This window comes from Ciconia boyciana, chromosome 11 (assembly GCF_034638445.1).
Source record: "Ciconia boyciana chromosome 11, ASM3463844v1, whole genome shotgun sequence".
Classification (NCBI taxonomy): domain Eukaryota; kingdom Metazoa; phylum Chordata; class Aves; order Ciconiiformes; family Ciconiidae; genus Ciconia; species Ciconia boyciana.
In genome coordinates this window covers 7921671-7945939 of record NC_132944.1, presented here as the reverse complement: position 1 = coordinate 7945939, position 24269 = coordinate 7921671, and the positions used below count along the sequence as shown (strand labels likewise).

Genomic DNA, 24269 nt, shown 5'->3' with positions numbered 1-24269 from the left:
CTCAGTGACACAGAGCAGAAATGCACCATATGTATAAAAAAAAAAAAAATTGTGATCACCAGTTTTCTGGAAAAGCATATAAGGACAGAAAAACTGCTGTAATGGACAAAAAACGGGTTCAGATTTATTTCTGGTAGAAAGCAAAGTTGAATAATTCAGAAGGAACTGTAAGAAACTGTGCAAAATACAGCTGTGAGCAGTGGAGAAACCTTCTTGAACATTTTGTAGCATGCTGCTGGTCACATTCTGAGTGAGGAAAATTAATTTTTTTTCCATTGATGCATGTAAAATAGCTGTATTTCATTTTAAAGTGATCATGTCTTTTTTTTTTTAAGCACAACTGAAATGTCAACAAAATCTCATGACAATAAATTATGCAGGATATGAAGGTGCCAGTTAAAAAAAAAGTGCCTTTTATTATCTTTAACTTTCATGCACTACTGTTTAATTAGATGTCTTTATTTCTTACATGCTTCCCGTTCCATTCTCCAAAGACAAAGCCCATATTTCTCAGTCAAATTTCACTTGTGGCTGCACGTTTGTGGTTTTGCTCTGGAGCACAAGTCTACGTTGTCAAAGTACAATTGAAGGCAAGAATGCATTGTGTACTGTTGACACACACTAAGTCCTTGGTGACTATTTGAGAATCATCACTCAAAATATTAATTTTGCCACCTCAAAGTTGCCTATACATCTCAATATGGCATTCAATATCACAATAACACTGGAAGAAAGAGCTACTATTCTCATACGACAGATGAGAAACAAGGCAGATGCAGCATGACTTACCCAAGATCACCTAAACAGCCTGAGCCAGAACAGACTGCCAGTTCCCCACCAGCTTATGCCTCTAGACCTATCTGAATATGTCTAACAGTGAGAGAAGGAAAAGAATATCGGAAACTGGTAAATTCTCTGACCACCTCCTTATCAGGCACTTTGGCAGGCAGGGCTGATAGCGGTGTAGCGCACCAAATGAAAATAATTCCTTTAACTGTAGGATGACTGCAAAGGTAAGTGTCAAAGTACCTTTTACTTTGGCTACTCGTTCCATCAGTGACCCTGCCAAGCTCGCTCTGCGACACCAATGGTAAGAGGTTAATAGCAATTGCTCCCTGACTTTCATCTTCATCCAGATTGTACAAGGACTTCACTGGGAACAAGAACGAACTGCAAGGAGAGACAGACAAGCTCTTGTTGACAAACTCAGTTCTCAGTGACAGAAACGTTACAAATACTTAGCCTGTGATTAGCATACCCATCCACTGTGGGGTTGAGATCCACCACAAAATCACTGGGAAAGTCCTCCACCAAACTCTTCCCAAACTCGTCCTAGAAAGAAAGGAAAAAAACCTGCTCAGCAAAGGGGCTCAGTGAAGAAAGCTTCAACTGCAGCAGTGGAAGATGCAGAAGATAAGGCCAAGCAAAAGTATCCTGGAACAGTCACAGCAATGAAGCCCACTGCCTGCAAGGAGAGCCAAGGCCTGCCTTTAGAGACAAAGCCAGGAAACATTGCTAAGTATGGACAACCAATTTCTTCCCTGCTCTTTGGACATAGGCTTGTCTACAAGTTCCACAGTGCTGCAGAGAGGCAGAGCAGCTGGCTGGAAGAGGAAAGCAGCCATGGGAAGTTCTGGAAGTTCTCTATCCTAAGAGCCAATCATCAGAATGAAATGGCTGTAAAGTGCTGGCAAAGTTTTATTTCCAGGTGTTCCATATACTTCACATGCTTACATTGTTAGAAACAATTAAGGGAGAAGTAAAGTAATAGATGTGACAGAGACTGGACAAACAGACAATGAAAAGACCAAAAAAACCCTGCACAAATGTTGCGAGAAGAACCTTAGCTTGCTTTTACATTTCAGTCTTGCAAGGAAAAAGGAGAAGCCCTCCTTCCTTTGCTTTTCCTCCTTGGAGCACTCAGTTGGACCTCAGGAGACTGGCATTTCTAGCCCTAGGCACAGAGCATTTAGAGTGACCACCAGCACTTCACAGCTCCCTGGTTGCCTTCCCTTGTTCTAACATGCAGTTCCTCCGTTCCATAACCAGCAGGTGCAGAGAGCACTTGTGCCACAGTGAGTGACTGATTCCACAGCAGCCCTCACACATGCTAAAAGAGTTCCCAGCAAGAAGAAAAAGCTGTCCAGTGGCCTTCACAAACCTCTTATTACCATAAATACCTTTTATTTACTTACTGCCATAAATGACTGTGGCTCTTCCAAGTCCTTAGGCATCAGATAGCCTTAATAGTCTGACCAGAAGCCAATTTCAATACTAAGTTTAAAGTTCTTTCAGATTCTACTTTTATCTATGAATCTTAAAAGCAGCTCTGAAGTGTCATTTAATTTCCATTAAAAAGCTCCCTGTTGTCATGTAAAAGTTCACATAAAGGAAGCTGTTAAAGCACAATGAGTAATCTGCCACAATCAAAAAAACCCTGAGCGCGCTGAAAGAGGATTTTGTATCTGATCAATCTCTTGCAGGAAACTTAAGAATGCCTAGAAGAAAAAAAGAGTTCTCAGACTGGAGTGAAATCCTCACACTGACTCTGTCCTGCCAATGCCTGAAAAACATCATGTTTCTGAAGAACTCATTTAAGCAATTAAGTTCAAACTACTCTGCAACGTACCAGGAGCTGCAAGTCCAAATTCCCCTTCTGCTTCTCAATCAAACTGGCAAGTTCATCGTAGTACAGAGCCAAGACCTCTGGTGTTTGCTCACAGCAGAAGCCCACAAGGTCCAGCAAGGTAGAAAGCTGAAAGGAGAGAGAGCAGTCTGCAGAAATGGGTACGGTAAATGGATCCCACTCAAGCTTTTACCTTGAGTCCCTCCCCCTTTTACACTAATTTACCCTGAGGCATATGCAAAGCTTCATCTCTAGGGTAAGAGCCCATGGTGACTGGTCTTGCAAAGACCCAGTTTTAAGAAGGAACATGGGTCCTTTAAGGTCCTGGCCCTGCTCCACCATGAAATAACACAAGAGTCTGTCCAGGACCACCCTTAAATAGAGTGCCAGCCTGCTAGAAGGTTCTTCAACAGGAATTAAGGAAAGAGGCCAAGGCTAAGCCAACCCTGTACAGCAGAATTACTTTCTCTAGATGGCCTGACAGGCATCACTGCCAAGCTGAGAGGAAGGCGAAGGTTGCCTTTGGCTCACTGAAGCAGATTGTCCTGTTTCTTTCCTTTGTGTTTGAAATAACATCTGGATAGAAGACTTTCACTAGATGGCTGCAGTACTGCTTGTCCTGGACTAGCCGTAGGCAGGACCAGCGGGTGCTATCTTAATACAGTTCTTTGTTTCTCCAAAACAATTTTTAATAGATTCTTGGCTCTGCAGTCAATGTACAAGAATCCCAGACCCAGCAAAGCTACACACATACTACTTCACCTAGGACTGTGTTTCCAGTCACACCCACCTCCTTGCTGACCATCATCCCTCCCTCCCACACTGTCCCATTCTTGGTACTCACCTGGCCATCTCGCTCGCTGTTCAGCTCTGGCCTCTCCAATGAACTACCATCTCCTTCATTTCTGAAAGCAATTGATAACCTTGCTTTTGTTGCACAACACTTAAGAGATGGCAAAACCCATCACACACACAAGGTTCTCTCTCCAGAAACTGGGGAATTATGCATGAAAAATATGTTCTTTGGAACATTATTAGGAAGAGACATGCTGCTGTTTGGGACCTTGAGGACAAGACTCAGTATCTTCTTCAAGGATATGCTTTTTCTAACCTGTTGAAACCTAAAGCCCTCTAGTCATCCCCATGATGAAGTCCACTGACTCAGGGCCTGGAGCTAAGATGGGCTTTTCTCTTCACGTAATAAACAGCAAAGGCATTTTATTAAGAAGTGCAAAATCAGCGAGCTACATAATACTTCCCAATACCAGTCAAATTCTTATTTTCCAGGTGCTTTAATCTTTGTCACAGCTCTTATCAGGAGTTTGCCCAGCTTATGAATGCTGTTCATAAATTATTTATACAGTACATTGGAAATTGTCATGCCAATGCCCAGCACAGCAGTAACAATCTTTCTCCTTGCTTCCCTTTTAGATTTTCCTGTATTCAAACATGGAGCACACTAGGTTATTCATCCTTAGTGTCAGAAGCTGATCTGCAGTCAGTCCACCACAGTGTTCAAACTTTTTTCCAAGCAATAGGTCCTGCTGGTGCCAGTCAAAACATCAATGAATAGGCATTAACAAGAAATTCTGGATGCCTTAGACATTAGCAGCAGGTGAGCAGTATTAAACAGGTGATAACCCCAAATACTGCAGTCAGCAGAAAAGAGTTTTAAGTTCCTAGATTTGACCAAGATGTGCATGAGCAAGAAGTCAGTGCCCCCCTTTCTTTGTCCCACTCCCAGTTTGGTCTGAACTGAAAGCATGTTAAATTCATCTTTGCTACATTCTCTCTCACCTTTTTAATGCCACGCTGCCTATCATGGTAACGGCACCAATAATCCCCATTTGTTTGTGGTTGGGAACTGTGCTGGAGAGCCATTTCCTGATCACCATGTGCATATCATCCTAAAAAGAAAGACACAGACCACGTCACAACAGAGGTACTTGTGTGCATTGCTCACAATCCTCTTGGCATCTTCACTTCATGTCATCTCCAAAGGCTGCAGGGGGATGGTTTATTGGGATTACAGCTTTGCAAAAGGAACGCACATTCTGTGATTATTACAAAAATACTGGTCACAACTCTAGGTAAGGTTGCAAACAGCATTAAAAGTGACTTGCTTTGACTTTGCTCTAATTACTACACAGAACATGTAGTTGGTCCAGGTTTCATCTATAATCAATAGAAGAATATATTACAAAAAAAATAGCAGATGGTCTTGGAGCCCTTCACACACAAACAGCAGCTGCAGAGCTGCCCTCCTAAACACTGTCAACTTCAGGAGGCTGAGGGATGAAGCAGTTTTTGTTGAAGGTCCAAAGAGAGCTGTAGGTAACAGCACACCAGACGCCCGGGATTAAGACATTTCTCAGGCTGCCTCCCTTGTCCCCTGGCTGTGGGCAAGTGTGGTCTGCACAGTTGTAAAGGTTTCTTTGCAGCAGCTCCGTAAGCCCACGGCAGTTCTCAATGCAGCATGCTCTATTTCAACAGCTGTGTCAAGCAGCTGATTGGCTGCACTTTCCCAAAATGGACACAAACAGTTTGGAAGACTTCTGAAAGTCTGGACCACTAATGATAGACTAAGAGGTCTCCTGACACTGAGAGCATGAAGCATACTCAGTCCTAGAAGTGTGATGCTTCAAAAAAGTTGAGACACCAGTCTTCTGGATGAGAAGTCTCGTACTGGCCGAAGAGATCGAAGGCAAAGCACAGAAGACTGTGTAGCAAATCAGCCACAGGAATCCAAGCCGCACCTGCACTGCTGGCAGAGGAATGCTAATCAAGAAAGCCCTCATCTTGAGAGATGAGGATGGAACAGCTGACCAGAGGCTACAACAGGACAGCCACCAAGAAGTCCAGAATAGTGTCTCTGACAAAGGGATATGTTCTGCCTGATCCCTTAAACTGATAAACTGTAGGTGAAAAAAGACAGAAACCTTAGCTAAGCTAACCCCAACAATCATGGGAGAGGGATGCCAAGTGGGTCCTAACCAAAGCTAAGGAACAGCTCAGCTTCCTGATATCTAAAAGTAGATATCAGGAAGTAATTGATTTCAAAGCAGGGATGGAACAATGGATGCACTAAGCAGAAAACCCGCTTATTTTAGCCAGTTAGCAACAGTCCTATTCCTAGCTTAAGCAGCAATCACTGCAGACGAGCAGCATCCCTGTTATGAGGAGCAGCATTCTCAGACTGCAACAGAGCATGTGTGAGCTCAGAAGCAGCTTCATAAAAGCAGCAAAGATCTTGCAGGCCACTGAAAAACATTATGGAATCAAAACAGCCCTGGTTGCATTAATTCTTATTAACTCTTCCTGCTGGTCCTGCAAAGGAGGAGGTTGGCCCATACAGAGATCCTCAGGGATTGAGGGCTGCATGAAAGTGCAAGCTCTGACCAGAGAGGGGTTTTGAGACAGAGGAGATGAAGGCTTGAGTTATGCTACGCAAACTACCCGTGCTAACAAGATCAAACTGGTAGCAGAGAAAAGGACAGTACGTGGTTATGCCATCTTTTCTTCACCTTCACTAGGCAAGATGCCTCTGGAATGACCTGTGCAGTGCAAGGACAAATGCCTAATCTGCCTGTAGAGATCCTTGTGTCCAAGAAGCATTGGTTTTAGAAGTACAGTTAAGAGAAGGCAAAGAGGAATTTGGCTCCCAGGATACTGATTTGTTTGGTGATCTACTCCTGAGTCTTTGGTATCACTGAGGACAGAGTCAAACTGCCAACCTTGGACCCCTACAGTCACAAACTCTCAGCTCAGAATAAATTCTAGAGCTTACACTCCTCCCTTCCTTTTTGCAGTTTATGAGGGTGACAGGCAGAACACTTCCTCCTGACAGCTAGTCCTTCTGGGCTGCAAAGTCACCTTGTATGTTGCCAAGGCAATTTTCACAAGTTGCACCTAAGACAGACAGACATGGGGGCGGGGGGGGGGAATTACTGAGGAAAGTAGTTCAGAAAGGAGCTGAACCTACCATACAACTGGAAATTTTGGCAGTGAAGAGCTCCATCTTAACAGGGTGAGTGGGAAAAAATGACTACAGACATGCTGTTTTACATGCCACGGACCAATCAGGAAGAGAGGAAGAGCAGTTTTCCTTTATAGTCTCAAGCTAGCATGTGCAAACATACCTACAACTCAAAACTATGCAGGGACTCAAAGACAGACAAATAATCCTAATTTCTAGGAGCTGAGCTTTACAAATGGGAAAATTTTAAAACCAGACATCTCCATTGTGGAATAAATGTCTTTGAGGTATTTCTTTATCTTTATCTGATCACTGCCATGCTCAAGGAGCCAGAAATCCAGACAAAAGTATCTGATACCATCACTATTATGCTGCAACTGAGTCATACAAGGTATCCTATGTAAAATGAATATGAATTTAGACAGACCAGGTTTGATAGCTTCTCGTGTTTAAACTAGAGGCACAAAAGGTGTGAAGTCTACCACTTCACAGCAGAGTCCTCTGTTCTGTGTAGCTCATTTCTTCTAACATGAGTGTCTTCGTTGTCTCTGGTGTACAAACATTAAGCAGCTGAATCGAGATTAACATCTTGGGGAAGCAGCTGAACTATGCTTTCTGAATGCTTCCAAGTGATGGAGAAACAAAGCTTCACAAAGAGGCTGCTGAATTTACACTTTTGCAAGTCTTCAAGGCTCAGCTAGACAAAGCCACAGCCAACCTGTTATCATGTTGGTGATAATCCCACCTTGACTGGGAGGTTAGATTACAGACTGCCATCGGTCCCCTTCCACCAACATTTCTATCCAACTCTACCTTTCTTAGATGTGCAAGAGAAGACCACCTTTCCGGGAAAGATGCGAGGTATGCAGTCACTGTGATGAGCCCTTGCTATACGGGGTAGGAAAGTCTGGAGCCACAACCTGGCTTGCAGACAGTTGGGGAGAAGAGAATATTAAGCTGAAGGACATCCTGACATCAATCACTGTTCATAGATGAGGCCACTATTTGCACAACAAAACCTCTAGAAGTTAACCTAGCAAAAAGAACCAAGGTACAGCCTGAACTCCTTTCTGTTGTGTCTCTACTTACCTGAATATAGCTTCCTTCTTGCCTCTGGCTGAATGCTAGTGTGCTGAGAATGTAGAAAAGCTTCCTGATCTGGCATGGATTCAGTTTCTGTGTAGAGTCTAAAATGGTCTGCAAGAAAGAAGCCACAAACTAGCTCAGATATATCAAGAATCCCTTTCCATGTTCCCAATAATACACCAATTGTCACGCGCAGGGAAGCCAATTAACTTCACTTTTTTTGGACAGGCAGCAAAAAGCTACATTCAAATTAAACAAACATAAACGCAGAACTATTGCTCTGGCCTCAATTATTGCAGTTCATTCTATCGGAGGGTGAATGGGAAGAACAATCTGGCTACCATAAGAATTTTGGGAGCGCTCCACTCCCATTAGTGACAGCTATTTATCTTCTATCACAGGTTTGGTCACAGCATTCAAAGTATTTGACAAAATGAACTTTATGGGTTTTTTTTTCTAATATTTCCATTACAAGCCCTGTAACAGTCAAGTTGTTAACAATTTAGGGGTGGAATTTTCTGTGCTGGCTGGCATTCTCAGGATATTTCTTCTTCCAGTGCTTCAGTGAAAAACAGTCCAACTGTTTCCCAGAGCCACGCTAGCTTTCCTACCACCGACACGGCATTTTGCTGCCATTATTTTTCTCCTACTACTGACCAACCTCGAGCAGGATTTGAAACGAGGTGTTGAGTTTGACAGGATTACATAACCACTTTTGCATCCCTCAGGAAAATTCACCCACAGCTTTAAGATTAAAAAATAGCTGTTTGGGGAGATGATTTGTGCTAAGATCTGCATGTTCTCTCTGTGCTGGAGAGGCTCCAGCTCAGTGTCAAATATGCCAGGCATCTGCAGCTCTACAGGTCTTTGTACAGGTAACTGGCTAGTGTCTCAACCACCTCTGGGATGCGTGCCAAACATGGTGCACTGCCAGACCTTAAGGTCTGGCCAGATCATCAATTAATGTGTTTCACGTACAAGTTTTGGTAATCTATCAAAGATCAGTCCATAGAAACCATAATCTGTAAATGATCTGCCAGCACAAGAACATGCAAACAAGATCAGGAGGAAGGTCAACAGGTCTCAGCAGACTGCTGTGGTCAAATACTCCCCATTGCACTTCTGACAACGCATTCAATTACGAGCAGGAGTTTTAGGTTGTCTCTTTCAAGGACTACTTTCAACCCTGAGTCCTTATCACATCCTCCCTCTGCCAGGAGGCAAGCAAGTCCTATTTCTTCCTGTTATACCCATTGAATGTGTGACAGATTGCATTGCAAATTCTTATGGCAGATCTTAATGCTTTTTTTAGCATATTTTAAGCAAGCAATGTAAATTTAACAATCAACCAGCTAAACAGCAAAAAGTATATAGCTTTCCTACAGTGTGTACTTAAACTACAGAATCCACTGACACCAAGTGGGCATGAAAAAAGTCAGAGGGATGGGGGGGGAATACACATACCCATACTCTTCCAAGGCTCTTAAATACAGGATGTCCTTAAGCTACAAATCACCACAGATGGGGGAGTGTTCAAGAAAAGCATTGCTACGTGCTTGCCTTGCTGTTTTGCTCTTCCCTGGATCTCCACTTTTACTACTTTTGGAAACAGGCAACTGGGCAGGCCTGACCCTGCTTGTCACCCTTAGGAGTTAAGAACCCTTTTTTTCCCTCCCCTTTGAGTACTTTCTTCTTTTAAATTTTAGGATGTAAGTCTTTTCCCGTCCCTGCCAAGATTTTTGTTTTAGGATTCACATACTGGCTAAAGTACTGTCAGTCTTTCAATGTGGTAGAACAGGCAGTCCACAAAGGGGGCAGGTTTTTGCCAAGTATTTGAAATAGCTGATGTTAATAAAGACAGCATTTTCCTTCCATCACAGGTGTCATTCCATGCCTGCAATTTAAGCATTCTCCAGTTACAGGGAAGGATAACTTTTTTTCTTTGTCTATCTCCATTTCCTCTGTCAAAAAATCATAACAGTCCTATCTTACAGCTCACCCTTTCATAGTAGATACCTTTCACTTCTGACCACTACATTTCTCAAGACAGATAGCTTTACAGGTATGAGTTGTTCCATTACCTCTATTTCTGAAAAGTATTGACCCATTCTGGATCTGGGGCAAAGTGGTGTAAGGGTCCTGAAATGTAGTATGCCCCCAGAAATATTCATACCTTCACGAAGGTGGCATAGCGCATCAGAAGGGATGTGTGCAGCACCACCAGATCAGTGAGCACATCTAGAGAAATGTCCAATTCTGTCTCATTTCCACTGCACACGTGAGTCACCAAAGCAGTCACAACCTCCTGAGAAAAAAGCCCCAGAGAAACCATAGTGAAATGTCAACAGAAAAATGTCTGCTCTGTTGTGCTCCTATAGAATATGTTGATCAAGTACAGATAATCATCCTGAAACTCAACCATATTATTCTAAGTCCCTTCTCGGTTTGTTCTTTAATTCCTGATATCCACAATATTCTTTCTCCTTGAGCCTGAATTTTATTCAGTTCTAAAAGATCCCATGATTCCATAAAGCAGCTCTTCACCAAATTTTTCCTGCCTGCTTGCTAACACTGCTGCAGCTCTGGCTTTTTGCTTCTATCACATATGATGACAAAAATCTACCCTATTTTTTTTAGGCGCACAAAACACTGCACCTTACCCAGGAATACATCGCCACTAACTTCAGCAGTTCCAGTGTCTTAATAATCTTTATCACCAGCAGTTCAAAATTGACATTTTTGTTTCAAAAATCTTTTTATGGCCTTACTTCAGTTGACTTCTGGACAGGGATCTCTCTCCACTCCCATCCACCGTCTGTGGCTCTGGGTCTTTTCTGTGACACTAATTGCTAATACAGCCATCCTCTTTTGAAACTCTTAACATCTCAAGATATTACTAGACTCTCTAGCTTGTTGCAGATGACACTGTATGCCTTCACATCTCAGGTTTTTCCCAGTTGCTTTTTTGTTTGTCTATTTGTTAAGTTTGCTGTAATAAGTAATACAGATACAATGCTAGGAACAGTCTTAATTATAAATACACTGTGCCGAAAAAAGTGCAAATACATTCAAAAGCTTGTGCAGAGCTGTCTTCAATCCCCACATTTTCTGATGTCAGCATGTCTGTAGGAACTCATGCTCAGAGCTCAGTCTGTCATTATTTCAGAGTACGCAGAAGGAGTCCAAGTTGCTCAAAGCTCTGAGGGAAATCTGTGTAAACTTTTTCATCACAGTAAGTTATCCAAGGAAAGGGAAAAAAGTTTCAATACAAACTATAACAATGGCTTTTTAAACTAGAGGATGCTCAAAGTGACTAGGTAAGACAGAATAGGAATATGGATTTATGAACAAATCTCCTCCGTGACCCTGGGGGCCAGTCCTGACGTCCTGGCTAGATCTTAGTCAATTTGTTTGCTTTCTGAATTGCAGCAAACCCAGCACAGTCCCCTCTGCTCCAGAAGTATTTTTCATTCTGTCACTTCTGAGGCCTGCCTGTTTGCTCCCTGCTCCTCCCAGCAGTCTCTGTGCTTGAGTCACTTGCTACCGGAGTCTTGCTGTGACTTTTCCCCATCTTCTGCTTGGCCTACTCTACAGCATAGACCTCTCTCCAAATCCTCTTCCCCTAAAGGATAACAACATACACCCTAGAACAAAGTGCAAACACAAATAAACCAGATGCCATCCATCACACTATACCTGCTGGCAGTAAGAGTCAAAGGCTGCAAAAGCTTGTTTGTACATGCAGCTGCCAAAGGAGACTACGGCTGGGTGTGCAGAGTGCAGAAACATCTGAGCAAGTGCTAGGATTGAAGGGAAGAAGTCTTTGATAACCTGAAATACAGACATCGTGGAAGAGATTATTGCTGCTCATTTTAAACACACTCAGCTCCCTAAATAAAGTGTGTGCTGCTGCTCATCCTAAATACTTTGCCTAATTTAGTAGGTGCTTTCTGCCTTCTCTGACTGTCCTCTCTTGCACTAACAGGCAACAAGAGCAGATAAGACACACTAGAATGGGTTTCTCCAACCTTCTCTACACAAAGGATTTACAGATTGGTTAAGAAGCCAACCTGCAAAGCTGCAGAGCTCACAGCAGCATATCCCTTAAGGGTGACACCAGGGAAGTCACATTACAGCAATGTACCACTATACAAAAGCCCCAGGACAGACACACTCTTGGCCTTACTTTAACGGAAGGACTCCACTACATCAAGATACTCAGAAAAATCTAAGTTAACTTTTAAAGTTAGCTTAATCACATAGAGCTCCTTTGAACAACAAGCTCTTATTCAGATGTAAAGTGGCCTAATTTGCTTTGTCTTAACTTATTCTGGAAGGGAGTTAAACTAAAACTGAATTAAACCCAGGTATACTCAGAATAAAATGTGCCTACATAAGGCATTATTATAGTTCAATTAATTGATTTTACATTCATAACTCAGTGTTTCTCATCTGCCCTCTACCTCCAACAAGCAGCACTGTGTCATTTTTTGTTGATCTTTTCAGTTTTCTCATAGTAAATGGTAATTTACATTACAAACATATGCCCAATATATATACACATATTTAGACCTAGAAACCATTACACTTGAAAAACGGTGCATGTAAACATATGAACTTCTAAAAATACTGTGGGAGACAACAGCATGTCTGGAACACACAGTAGAGATCCTGGGCTAGACCACATCTCTTAGGCTGAGAGGTTTTGTGCCAAAATAAAAAGCCCATCCAATTCTGAGGAAAGCTCATCTCTAAAAAAACCATGTGACAGTTACAACAGAGGACATGTGCCTTGGGAGACTGATCTGGGACCAAAAATTAAAAAGCAGAAGTAAGTGTACATAACAGGAACAGTATAAATAATGCAGCACAGGATAAAATCATTATCTGACAACTTTCAGAGATAAAAGAGAAGAGGGAGTCTCAAAGCAGAATCAGCACTGACCATTGAATGATTTTGGAAGGCATTCTGCATCAGCTGTTCTGGCATGCAGCCCAGTCGAATTTTGCTCCTCAATACTTTCTCAGTTTGTTTCCTGTTCTTGGTGTTTGTAGAATGGATTAGCAGCAAAACTATCAGATCCAGAACCTTTTTGAGGAAATAACCACTAATCATTATGCTGAAAAGATATTAAACAGTCCAGACAACTACACACTTTGAAATCAAACTGAGAAGAAAATCAAGACCTCAAAAAGCCCCGACCACCACAACTGTAGAAAAACCTCATCAGTCCAACAGGACAGAATTAAAGCAGGGTAAGTCTGTCCCTTGACATTTAGAAGGTATGAACTAAGAGTTACAAAGAAAATGGATAGCTGTTACACTAGGAACAAGTCAAATACCAAAAGAACCACCCATGCACTGGCAGTTTCTGTTCCAACTAGAAAAATCTCTTCATCTACAACCACGAAGAAAGCCCTTGAAAACACCAACAGAAGACGACACTCCCAGAGACAAGTGCAGATACAGAAGTATTACCTTATGGTCAGATACAGACATGCTGTTCTCAATAGCCTAAGAGCAAAAAAACCAAGAAAGCTGTTATGCTAGAGTACAATAATATATTCCAAAACCAAATCAAAAAAGGCAGACACCAAAAGAAATACTGCTCACAGATTTCTCTCCTCTACAACAGGACAGCCATCAAAGCCAGCAAACTGGATCTTGCCAACAGCAGAAAATCCAGGAGGCACTTAAAAAACCAGCACAAAAATTCAGCTTGAATGAGGACTTTCTCAAATAACATCAGGCTTGAAAAAAGAACTAAGGTACTGAGCAATGAAAGGCTGAAAACAAGAAACAGTCTCATGGTTTACACTGAAATGCATTTTAAAATTAAATTTAGCCCAATACCTGCCAATATTAATCTCTTGCTGGACATTTTCAAGCACCTTAAGGCTCAGTCTCAACATACAGGTATACGTTTTTGCTCTCTTGCAGACAGAAAAAACCCTAAGATTATTTTTTCCAAAACTCTCTCATGAACATGCAGAAATGCATTATCCTGCATTTCAAGATTTGGGGTCTGTACAGTGGAGCCCAGTGGCCATCCTGCAAGCACTGTGAAATTAGTAACTGAGGAAGAAAGCAGACTCATGAAAAAGCACTGCTAATTTGGAGCACAGAATGAAATCTGTATCAGCAAAATGAAGGGCTAACATTTGTGTTTTGATATCACATTTGATTACAAGAAAGGCTCAGGCTCAACCTAGGAGTCCAATTAAATAAGGAAACAAGGACTGAAGCATCTTACCTTAATCCAAGCTTCAGAGACATCTTTCTGAAATCTCACAGCTAACTTGATCACATCAAAAAGTAGCTTCACACAATTTTGGCTGGTGGTTACTTGGCTCATGGAAGAACTGTAAACGATCAGAAAGGAGGAGACTCAGTCATTGTAAATACTGTAGTAAAAGGAACAAGGCAGCCTAGCAGTCACAGCAGTTACTTAAGGCAGCCATTCTCTAGAGGGAATGCTCTAGCAAAGATAGGGAGTTTCAGAAGAGAGTTTCAGAAAAGGGTGGAAGCAGAGGATGCAGAATCAACCAAAGACATACTGGAGGGAACTTAGAACAGATGAACTAGCAGCAACATTATTATAAATGGAGTTGCATACCCCCAGGCAGACATGGATGCAGATGGCTCAAAAGGAACTATATGCATGGCAGGGGAAGCCGGCTCCACAAGGATTGACTAATGTGTTATTATTAGCACCAAGCAGGAAGGAATAAAGATGTCAGGAACTTTATTTGGGATAAATTAGGCTTGTGTATGTAACCATGTGTGCCAGAGAGACCAGATAAAGAGGAAGCGAAGTTCTCTTGTCCCATCTTACCCTTGGAGAATCATGTAAATCAGCTCAAGTACCTGGCCTGGACTTGGCTTTTAAGCTTCTTCTGGGAACCTAGGATCTGCAGGGGCAGAACACATGATGACAGATCCAAGCTCTTACGAAGATCAGAAATCACCTGTAAAACACAAATTCCAGCACAAATCACTGCGATGTATGAGGAAAGAAAAGGCTGAGGAAAAGAAAACGCAACCTCAGAGAATAACCTTAAAATTACAGATCAAAGACTCATGTATTTGTAAAGACTTATAAGCATTTAACCATGCTCAAACTTTTTTTTTTTATACTTAAAAAGTGAACCAGCCACACTTTGCTTTTCACTGTCATGCACATGCATGCAGAAAGCAGAAGAGGATTTCTTAAGATTTACTCCATTAAATTCCCACCTATATCTGCTGTATGTTGCTGTGAACTAGTATTATTGTGTTTAGCAGCAGAGCAAGATATATGACAGCCACAGGAATTCTGAGGCATATCAATTTACCAATTTAACTGTTGTCAAATTGTAGTGGATCAGCACAGACTGGGTTGCATGTTATATGCATGCTGTTTTCACAGTGGTCTCCCTGAAAGATTTGGGCAGATCAAAATCCACATCTGGCTTAAGCTGAGGCTTTCTCCAAGTATAAAAAAAAAGCATGTTCAATAGTTCAGCAAGGCTGGCTTGACAAAACACATCTGGTTCATTTTAAAAATATTCTGAGTATGTTTCCTTACATAAAGCAACTTGAAAAACTGAGGAAGCTTACATCTTAGAATGAAAATGGTCCTCCAACAGGAGAACCACCCTTGTAGGGACATTTCCAAAACATGATTTAGAACAGAACTCAGTGGAGAAAACAAGAAGAGAATTACCAAGTTGCAGTCCCAGGTCTGTTGGATACTTCTGGAATTTAAAACCCTTAGAAGGTCTGTACAATGAAAAATTCTTAGATAAAATTCAAAGGCTTAAAGTTGCCACCTAACCACAGTTTTTCAGTCTAAGAGTTTAACTCAAAACAATTTGACTGTTTTCAGTTAAGATGTTTACACAAAAAAAAAATTCTAAGAACAAATGAGAAAAATCTGCAACAGACAGCAGAAAGGAGGAGGTTTCAATTCTCATGCCTGAAAGCATGATCAAATGCACGCCAAAGGACAGATATAGTTTCTACATGTACTTTGATCCTTGACAATATTAAAAATTTTACTTGAAAACATTAAAGCATACACCTTAGCATGTGAAGCAACTGCTCTCTGTTAAAACACGCACTGGATTAGACAACTTATTGGTCTTTAGTATAGAGAAAATACTGTACCTCTACTGCATCTGCTGCCTTGACATTATGGAGGATGAATTTTACTACTACAGGCAAATCTTCCAGTTTTACAGAAGGCACAATGGTCATGGCAGACTGCCGGACCTGAGGAGAAAGCAATACTGGATCAGCTGTAAGACTATGGTTCACAGAAACATAGTTATGTTAGTGGGAGGGAATCTTTGGAGGCTTATAGTCCAGCCTTCTGCTCAGAGCAGGAATATTGTCAGTACTAGATCAGACTGACCTTGGCTTTGCTAACTGAGTCTTGAAGATATCCAAGGATGGAGGAAACCGCCCCAGCCCCTGCTGCCTCTTTGATAACTTATGTCAGTGCTGCAGACCCTAACTCATTTTTCCAAATGTCCAACCTGAACCTCCTAGGCTGTAATTTGTGGCCCTTGCCCATTATCATCACACTTGGCACTGCCAGGAAGAGTCCATCATTTAACTGTCTTTCAAAATGGAAAAGCACGGAAGAGGTGTAGCCTGTTATGCAGCACATAGCCTTTGGGGACTATGTAAAATAGTATTTAATGTGTTCAGATGAAACAATTTTATTCTATTCATAAGAAGCCTAACTGCAAGAAGTGCAACAATCCAGCATGTCCAGAAGACACAAGGCATATCATCTCTTCTCCTTTATCAGCATTCTGCAGAGAAAAACTATGATCATGCAATTATTTAATCACCAGTCTACTTAGTAGAGTCTATGCCTCTACTTAGAATAAAGCAGTCTAGTCTGGTCACTGTACCTCAAAAAAAATAAATAGTGACAATAAGCAGGTTTAAGATGGGCAGTAAAAATTTACTGCAGCAGGACAAAGTGCTTTTGCATTTGCTAAAACAGCTGTGTTTGAAATTTCTGAATGCATACTGTAACAGCCAGAAACCTTCTCCCTGCTCCTCACTGAACCCCTCACGCATGTTTCAAAAAACAGTTTTAGCTTCTCTGACTCCTTTCCAATTTCAGCAAGCTCAGGACTTTTGAAAGCCTATAGGAGTCAGGTTTAGCAAAATACTTTGAATGACCAAACAGCTCTAGCTCTCGTGTTGCTAAGCAGGGGCTGGGTTCTGTTCAACTGCTCAGTAAAAGCTCTTACCTCAGCCAGAAGGCCTGCATCGAGATCCAGACGAGAAAGGGCATCCAGGATTGGAACTGTTAGCCGTCTGCCCTGTTTTAGTAAGCAGCTGATACACAATAAAAAGAAAACAAACGATGCTCTTAATAGAACCGTGAATGGGTCTTTAGTAAATTGTACGATTCCAGTAGTTTTTGTGGTCACTGCAAAAAAAATCTCCAAAACTGACAACAAAATATTCCACTGGCATTAAGGAAAACTGGTTCCCTAAATTATCACTCCTCTCTGAACACGCTGAATTGTGATTCTATGGTTGCTGATTAGAAGATGATATGAAGAATCTACCTTTCTCAAATCTTGTAAAAACAGGGAGCATGGACAAAGACCTGGTACAAGCATCAAGCAAGAACTTGAAAATTGGAAGGTCCTGGGTTCACCATAAATAGAAAAAATTAGTGAGATAGCTGGTATATGATTTAACCACACATCTCTTGGGCCTGATACCTTCTAGCCACACTTCTGTCCCATGGACGTGCCATCAGCAAAGTGTAACTGAGATTGCCACCAAAGCCAGAGACTGAATCTCTCTCGTGTGTGACCTCTTCCCTAGTCACAGTATTTGCTCTAAGAATTGCAAACATGTAATGAAAGGCACAATAGGTCCAGCCAGATATTCATTTAATTCAGCGCCCTTTTCTCAGCACTGGTCAATAGGGAACAAACAGAATTGGACAATACTTGTCCTAAGAATTGGACAAGTATTTACAAATTCTTCCGATATAAACTGGTCTGGTTTCCAGCAAGCTGTGGTTTGGCACCTCCTTGACCAAGGGACTGCAGCTGTGTTTAACAGCCTTGTGGACTTTCCTTTCTCGAAATTCACCTAATCATTCTTGGCTGCCATCTAAGTTTCTATAAACTTTCTCTAGCAAGAAGTTCTACTTGAATTGTGTTAGTTGAAAAACACGTCATTTTCAGCTTCCTGGTAATTCTATTTATACTCCCTAATTCATTACAACAAGCAATGAGTACTTTTCCACATCAGAAATGGGTAGCGGCTATTAAGAATATGAAAATAAATATGCCTTGCTGATACTGTTTAGATTCTCAGCTTTGAAAAAATGCAAGTAGAGAAAACAGAGAAAACTGAGGACTCTGATTAGCATAAAAAATTTCATTGTATGGGGATTTTATCTAGAAGCTGAGACAGTAAACTGAGAATGGAAACACAAAGCTACAGTTACTTTTGAGAGGGTACAAGGAACAGGATGCACTGCTTGCAGGTATAGGCTAAAATAACAACTACAGGGTTGAAAAGATAATTAGCACCAGCATAAACGTAAGTGATCTGTGTAATGATAAGAATTAGAAACACTGATGTGTATAATTAAATATAGGGTAAGACTACTGAATAAATTATCATGTAAAATGAATACACTATAAAAAAAGACAGATGTAAGGGCTAGCTTAAGGTAGCACTCTCTGGGAGGATTAGGTCCCCCTGTTCTTTGGGTCAGTAAATATGCTTGAGAAACATATATAAAATAGCCAGAAAGTTCTGCTTCATGCACACATTTATTGCGTTGTGGGGTTTTTTTAATTAATAAAAACAATGTTGACCCTTACTATAGCAGATTCCAAGCCAAATCAAAAGCTGTCTATTGTAATATCCAAGTGACTGATCACAGACTGATGCACCAAAAGTAATGAGTACTTAACTGGATTCTACCTGTGCTGTATCCAGGTATTCAGGAGTTCAATAATTTTTTAGATAAAAGCACTTTTGGAGCATTTAGATCTCTCTTTAAGAGAGATCTTGACAGACAGACAGACAGCACGCGAGAGAAAAGAGAGCAGAAAAGAGAGCAGAAAAGAAAAAAAAATAAAACCAAACAAACCAACCAGAATCATCTGTACCTGAGCTCTCTGGCAACCTCACTTTGCTGGGAATCCTCCAGGATCTCAGGTAAACTGGTGATAATATCATGCTGGACTGGTACAGGAGAGACACTAACCATCTGCATTAAATTCTTCACGAGATCCTGCAGACAAGAGGAACACTTGTAAAACGCATGAGTCTCCCCGTGAGCAAGCGGTCCATGAGCAGTTCGTAAATCCATGTCTGGATTTATGCCAACTGTCCCTTAACTCATTGTCCTGTTGAAGCTGTGAATCATAGCATAGACTTTTATGGAACAATGGTATTTTAAAGGTAGGATATAACTATCTTGGTGAGCAAAGGAAACTGGGAAACCCAACACTGAGAGCAAGCTTCTCAGTGTTTAATATGACTTCTTGATTCAGTTAATTCTGGGACTATCTAGTAACAGCCCTCCAGTACAAAGTAACCCACAGAGACTGACTGACTTAGGGAAAGAAGGAAGAGAACCACGAAAGCAGGAACAGAGAATTCATCCCCAGATGCTTGCAAGATCCAATATCTCCTGTTAAAATTAAACAAGAGGGGGTTGTAACTTCCTGCCAGCAACAGCTTTAAAACAGGGTCATCCATGTGGATACATACATACAGATACAAACTTGTGAAAAAGGAGACTTACAGCAAGGGAAGAAGACAAATAATAAAAGGGGATGTTCAAAAGTCACTGAAGGCAATCATAATAAAACAGAAAGAATTAAATCTCTCCTTCAGCATGTGAACATGAAAACAACATCAGTTCTCATTAGCATAATAATTGATCTCATCCCACCTAAGAGGCATTCCAAATTTGACTGAAAAAAACATACATGTGATTGCGCCATCAGTACCCACCTGGCTGTCAAGAAGCTTGTCAAGCCATTTAAACTGATTGACAATGAGCCGGGGAAAATTTGTTCCAAAGGTGCCCACGCTACAACAGCAGAAGAAGTGAAACACAGGTTAGTCAGACCTACAGACAGACTCAAAAGCTTTGCTGCTGATCAGCAAGACCACGAGATGCAATTCAAATTAACCAACTATCAAAATCATATTATGAAAATATCATTAACACCCCTACAGATTTTAGCACCGTCTAGGAAGAACCCCACTTCTTACTTGCTATACACACAAAGCAGGGATACTGCTAGCCTGTTTCAGTACACCACCACCAACAACATCCTAAGTTACGGCACAAAAATCAAAGCGTACAATGTGACCTTACTTCAGATCTGCTGTGCTACCGTAAGAGTGGCTACACTAGCTTAGGCTAAGTCTCTCTTGAGCCCAGTATCCCCGTCCCCAACTGTAGTATTAGATCCTTTTGGATAAGTTTTGGGTAACAGGGCATTCACAGAGCAATCTTTTCACAGAGCTTCCACTCAGCCTCCAACAATAAGCAGTTTAGCAAATCTCCAAGGCAGAAGCCAGTACCCAGTCCATCACGTCTGCTATCCAGCAGTACATTTATTCTCCATTAATTTCCCTGAGCCTTATAAAAAAGAAAAAAAAAAACAAAAAACCACCACAACTGTGTGTAATTTGACCTCCACATTCTGCAATGATGAATTCGACAGGGTAATTATGCATAATCTGAAAAAGTACTTCTGCTTTTTTTGTTTGCTGCCTTGCATAGTTAGAGACAGTGGTTAAACCTTCCTCAATTACCTTTTCTAAATCTTTCTTGCTTTTACAGACATCTGTCATCTCTCTGCCAGTCATCTCCTTTGAAGGCAGGCAGAATTCTATTTTATTTAGAATATTTTTCCCTACTCACATAGAAACTGTTCTACTACATTTTTGTGACAGCCTGACCAGAAGTGCCTGCAACGTTCAAAATGTGATTGTACCATGCATTTACAGTGACATGATGTTTTCCATTTTGTTCCCAATTCCTTCCCTAATATTCTGTTTGCTGCTTTGACTACTGCTAAGCATGAAACTGGTACTAAAAATAAGAAACAAAAAGAAGCACCCATACAAGATACCTTTCCTCAATGAAAACACCAACTTTGTAATTGTATTTATACAATCAGGATTATTTTTCAGTCTGATTTTTTAACAAAACAAGGTTTATGCAGCTGTACTGCCTAAGATGCTCTCCCTCTTCTTTAACTTCTGGTCAGACTGGTCTGTGAGCACATATGTATTAATAAATTGGCTGTTGCCAAATCGCATGGATAAACCAAGTTCTCCCTACCCTTCCTACAGTGAGTCAATACATTGAATGTCCTCTGTCCAGGCATCGACTGGCATTAAACCTGTAGAGGTCTGGTAGGTCTATGCTTTTATGTCAGATTTGGGAGAAATTGGCTGGTCAGTACAGGTGTGGCTACAGACCAGCTGTAATGAATGTTGTTTCCTGTCCCATAAGTAAACAAAACAAAAAACAGTAGGAACTCCACTGAAAAAAACTCTGTTGTTCTTTACAATTAGTTTTAGATTAGATTGTCCTGGAAATTGTTACCACAAATTGTTACCTCACTTTTCATTTCCTTTTTCATTTACGAACATGCTGAACAACCCAGATCTCCATGGGACCATCCTCCTCCTACTGCAAAATGGACCACTTTTTTTCCACAGATCCCCCCCATTTTTAACTTGTCATTAATACATAGAAAAAACGTCACTCTTCTTACAGTTTGACAGGAGGCAAGCGTAACAACATCTATTTTTAAGACTTACTAAAGGGTTCACAGCACAATTAACAGCTTATCACTTTTACATCGGAGATCCTTTAGAATTCTTGGGTGAAAACAATTCAGTCCTTGTGACCAACTGTGTTAAACCCTCCTCTAACAAGATTTCAGTCTGAGACAATTTCTCAGACTCAACCCCTGTACAGCATTTGTATCCTGCTTGATACTCAGCACTGAAACTAATACTGTATCAGGAACAGCCTCAGCTTCTTTCTATCCCTTGACCTGCTCCACTAACTCTGTAATGAGCATCCAGGGCACTGGAAAAAGAGCTTAAGTGTTCAAGTCTTGCCTATGTTGCGCCTCAAGATCTCTCACTCTGTTATGGTGTTCTACATTCAAAAATCAACAGATGCTTTTTCTATTTTCCTTGTTTGAACACAATTTGTATTTTTAAAAGGAGGTCTATTTGCATCTAGCAGCCTCCTAAAACTCTGCCAGCGACTTCCATCTTTTTTTTTTTTTTTTTTTAATAATGAGACACTCCATAGTCCCTCTGCTGAAATACTTCCAAAACTTGTGCCAGTAGCTACAAAAAGCATAATGAATCATGAGGTATGTCTGTATTTCAGCTTCTATAAATTTGTCTTCTGCTTTATGCACCCACAAGTTTAAAGTCATGGTACCTCACAGATAGTTTTACACATGTATGAAGAAAAAAATCACCATTGCAAACATTCATTCAGGTAAATCTGAAGTAACAGTTAAAGTCAAACAGCTGGTGATTTTCCAAAAGAAGAAATTTCATTTCAAGGCAGAGAGAAGACAGTCTATACTCACATGTCAAAAAAGAATTCGGGGATCTTTTCCAACAACAGTGTTATGACAGCAGGCTAGAAGCAAGGCAAAAAGATAGAGTTAGGATGATGAGTTACTGCTTGTGCTGTGGCATTGCCACCAAAATTGATCTTTCACAAAAGGTGAAATATGCATAGAGAATAAAAGACTCAAAAGGACAAATAAAAATATTTCCTGTATAAGAAACCTCCTCCCTAATGCCAGAAAGGAGGCGTACAGCCTGCAAGCTGAAAGCCACAAATGCTGAGAGTGGTATAAACTATCCACATAATCTAATAGAAGCAGAGCACACGGGCAGGATGTGCAATTCCTCTGAGCCAAAGTTATCTTTTTCAAACCCAGCTGGGTTGCTTTTCACCACATAGGAATCAACTTTAGATAAGTTTGAAAACAGTGCCTACACGCTTCTGCCATTCCCTTTGCAGGTCTAATTCTTTCCCCCTTTAATCCTGGGCCAAATGCAATTCGAAAAATGTATTTAAGACAAGAACTTTTAAAACATTTTAATTATAAGAGGATTTAAATCCACAGCTGCTCTAAGGTTTCCTTGGTGAGATATCTGTCATCTTTAACTCTATATACATCTTGATGTAACTTGTGTACAACTTAACAGAACTTGTTCTTGCCAGCAGGTTGCTCAATGTCCTGCCCATTTTTAAACACCTCCAAGATTCAAATTCCTTCAATAATGGAGTTTCCATCACCTCTCTAGCCTACCTGTTCTAGCACTTAAGGAAAACATTCTCCACAGTGGAAGTGGTTATATCCTATCAGAATTTCCCATCATTGACCTGAGCCATCAACTCTCATCCTGCCCCTGTTCACCTTTGAGAAGAGTCTGGCTCTGTTTTTGTAGATATATACAGACTCTTTGAGAAGAGTCTGTATCATGCAACTAGATATTTGGAGACCACAGGATCTCCCTTAGTCTTCTCTTCTTAAGACTGAACAAACCCAGTTCCCTCTGTCTCTTCTTGTATGCCATGTGCTCCAGACCCTGAGCATCTTTGTGTCCCTAAAGAAACAAGAAATTGGACACTATTCCAGATGCAGTCTCATCTGCCTCACAACCAGTTCTATTAATCCTCTACTTACACAGGCAAAAGGATTCCTAAATAAATCAACACCGCTGTAAAGAGCAAACTAAGGTGCCCATACCTGTAAGATCTTAATTCCAAGAAGCAGTTTAATGAGGCTTTCACAATATGAGTGCACCAGAGTCCTGCAAGATGAAAGATTCCACTACAGTTGTAATACAAACATGTTAGGAGAACAGGCTGTAACTCTTTCCACTACTATTTTTTTAAAAAAAAACCACAACGACTTATGGTAACATAGGGTAACCACAGACACACACAAAAAAATTTAAAATTGCATTTTAGCTCTGAACGAGCTTACTCTCTACAAGACTAGTGTGAGCTGGAAATGCAAAAGTCTCTGTGGTTAAGCTGTATCTCCTGGAAAAATTGTTAAAAAACAGTTGACCTTCACCAGCCTTGTCAAATTTTCTTCCCCCAGTATTTGGTTCTTGCCATAAAATGCCATGGAGCCCAATGCATGCCACAGGCAGCTAGTAAATTCTGTGACTTAGCACTTTAAACCTACTGCTATTAAACAGCAACGTATTACACTAGCCACTTTTGCATAAGAAAAGTCTTGTTGTGTATCAGCTGGAGCTATGGCCTTTCCCTCCACTTTGCTCAATGTTACACGACATTTAAATAGAGACCAGCTCTGACTGAAGGGGAAGACAAAATACATTTTCTCTGACCTCGACCCCTCAGTCCGTATGGGAGCGCACGGCAAGAGACAGTTTTTGAACTGGTTTCTGTCTTTGATATGAGATTCCAAGCCGCTGATAAATTGCTTCACAACCTGCAAAGCAGAGAGAAGTTACCCACTTCTTAAAAAGACATCCCAATCAACTGCTGTCTTTTA

General features: G+C 41.0%; 1 protein-coding gene across 6 annotated transcripts in view; it reads right to left on the bottom strand.

Annotated features, from left to right (window-relative positions):
• Positions 1–24269, bottom strand: part of FANCD2 (FA complementation group D2) — a 56200-nt gene that overhangs the window by 27745 nt on the left and 4186 nt on the right. For all 6 annotated transcript variants that reach the window (XM_072876498.1, XM_072876496.1, XM_072876499.1 and 3 more), the window contains 19 exons: positions 24103–24206; positions 23490–23553; positions 22314–22366; positions 19690–19768; positions 18837–18961; positions 16941–17028; positions 15838–15942; positions 14557–14657; positions 13943–14051; positions 13168–13203; positions 12634–12777; positions 11385–11519; positions 9862–9993; positions 7692–7799; positions 4424–4533; positions 3471–3531; positions 2630–2755; positions 1259–1332; positions 1030–1170 (listed from right to left, as the gene is read on the bottom strand). In XM_072876498.1, coding sequence (XP_072732599.1) covers positions 1030–1170; positions 1259–1332; positions 2630–2755; positions 3471–3531; positions 4424–4533; positions 7692–7799; positions 9862–9993; positions 11385–11519; positions 12634–12777; positions 13168–13203; positions 13943–14051; positions 14557–14657; positions 15838–15942; positions 16941–17028; positions 18837–18961; positions 19690–19768; positions 22314–22366; positions 23490–23553; positions 24103–24206 — 1895 coding nt within the window. The remainder of the gene's footprint in view (positions 1–1029; positions 1171–1258; positions 1333–2629; positions 2756–3470; positions 3532–4423; positions 4534–7691; positions 7800–9861; positions 9994–11384; positions 11520–12633; positions 12778–13167; positions 13204–13942; positions 14052–14556; positions 14658–15837; positions 15943–16940; positions 17029–18836; positions 18962–19689; positions 19769–22313; positions 22367–23489; positions 23554–24102; positions 24207–24269) is intronic.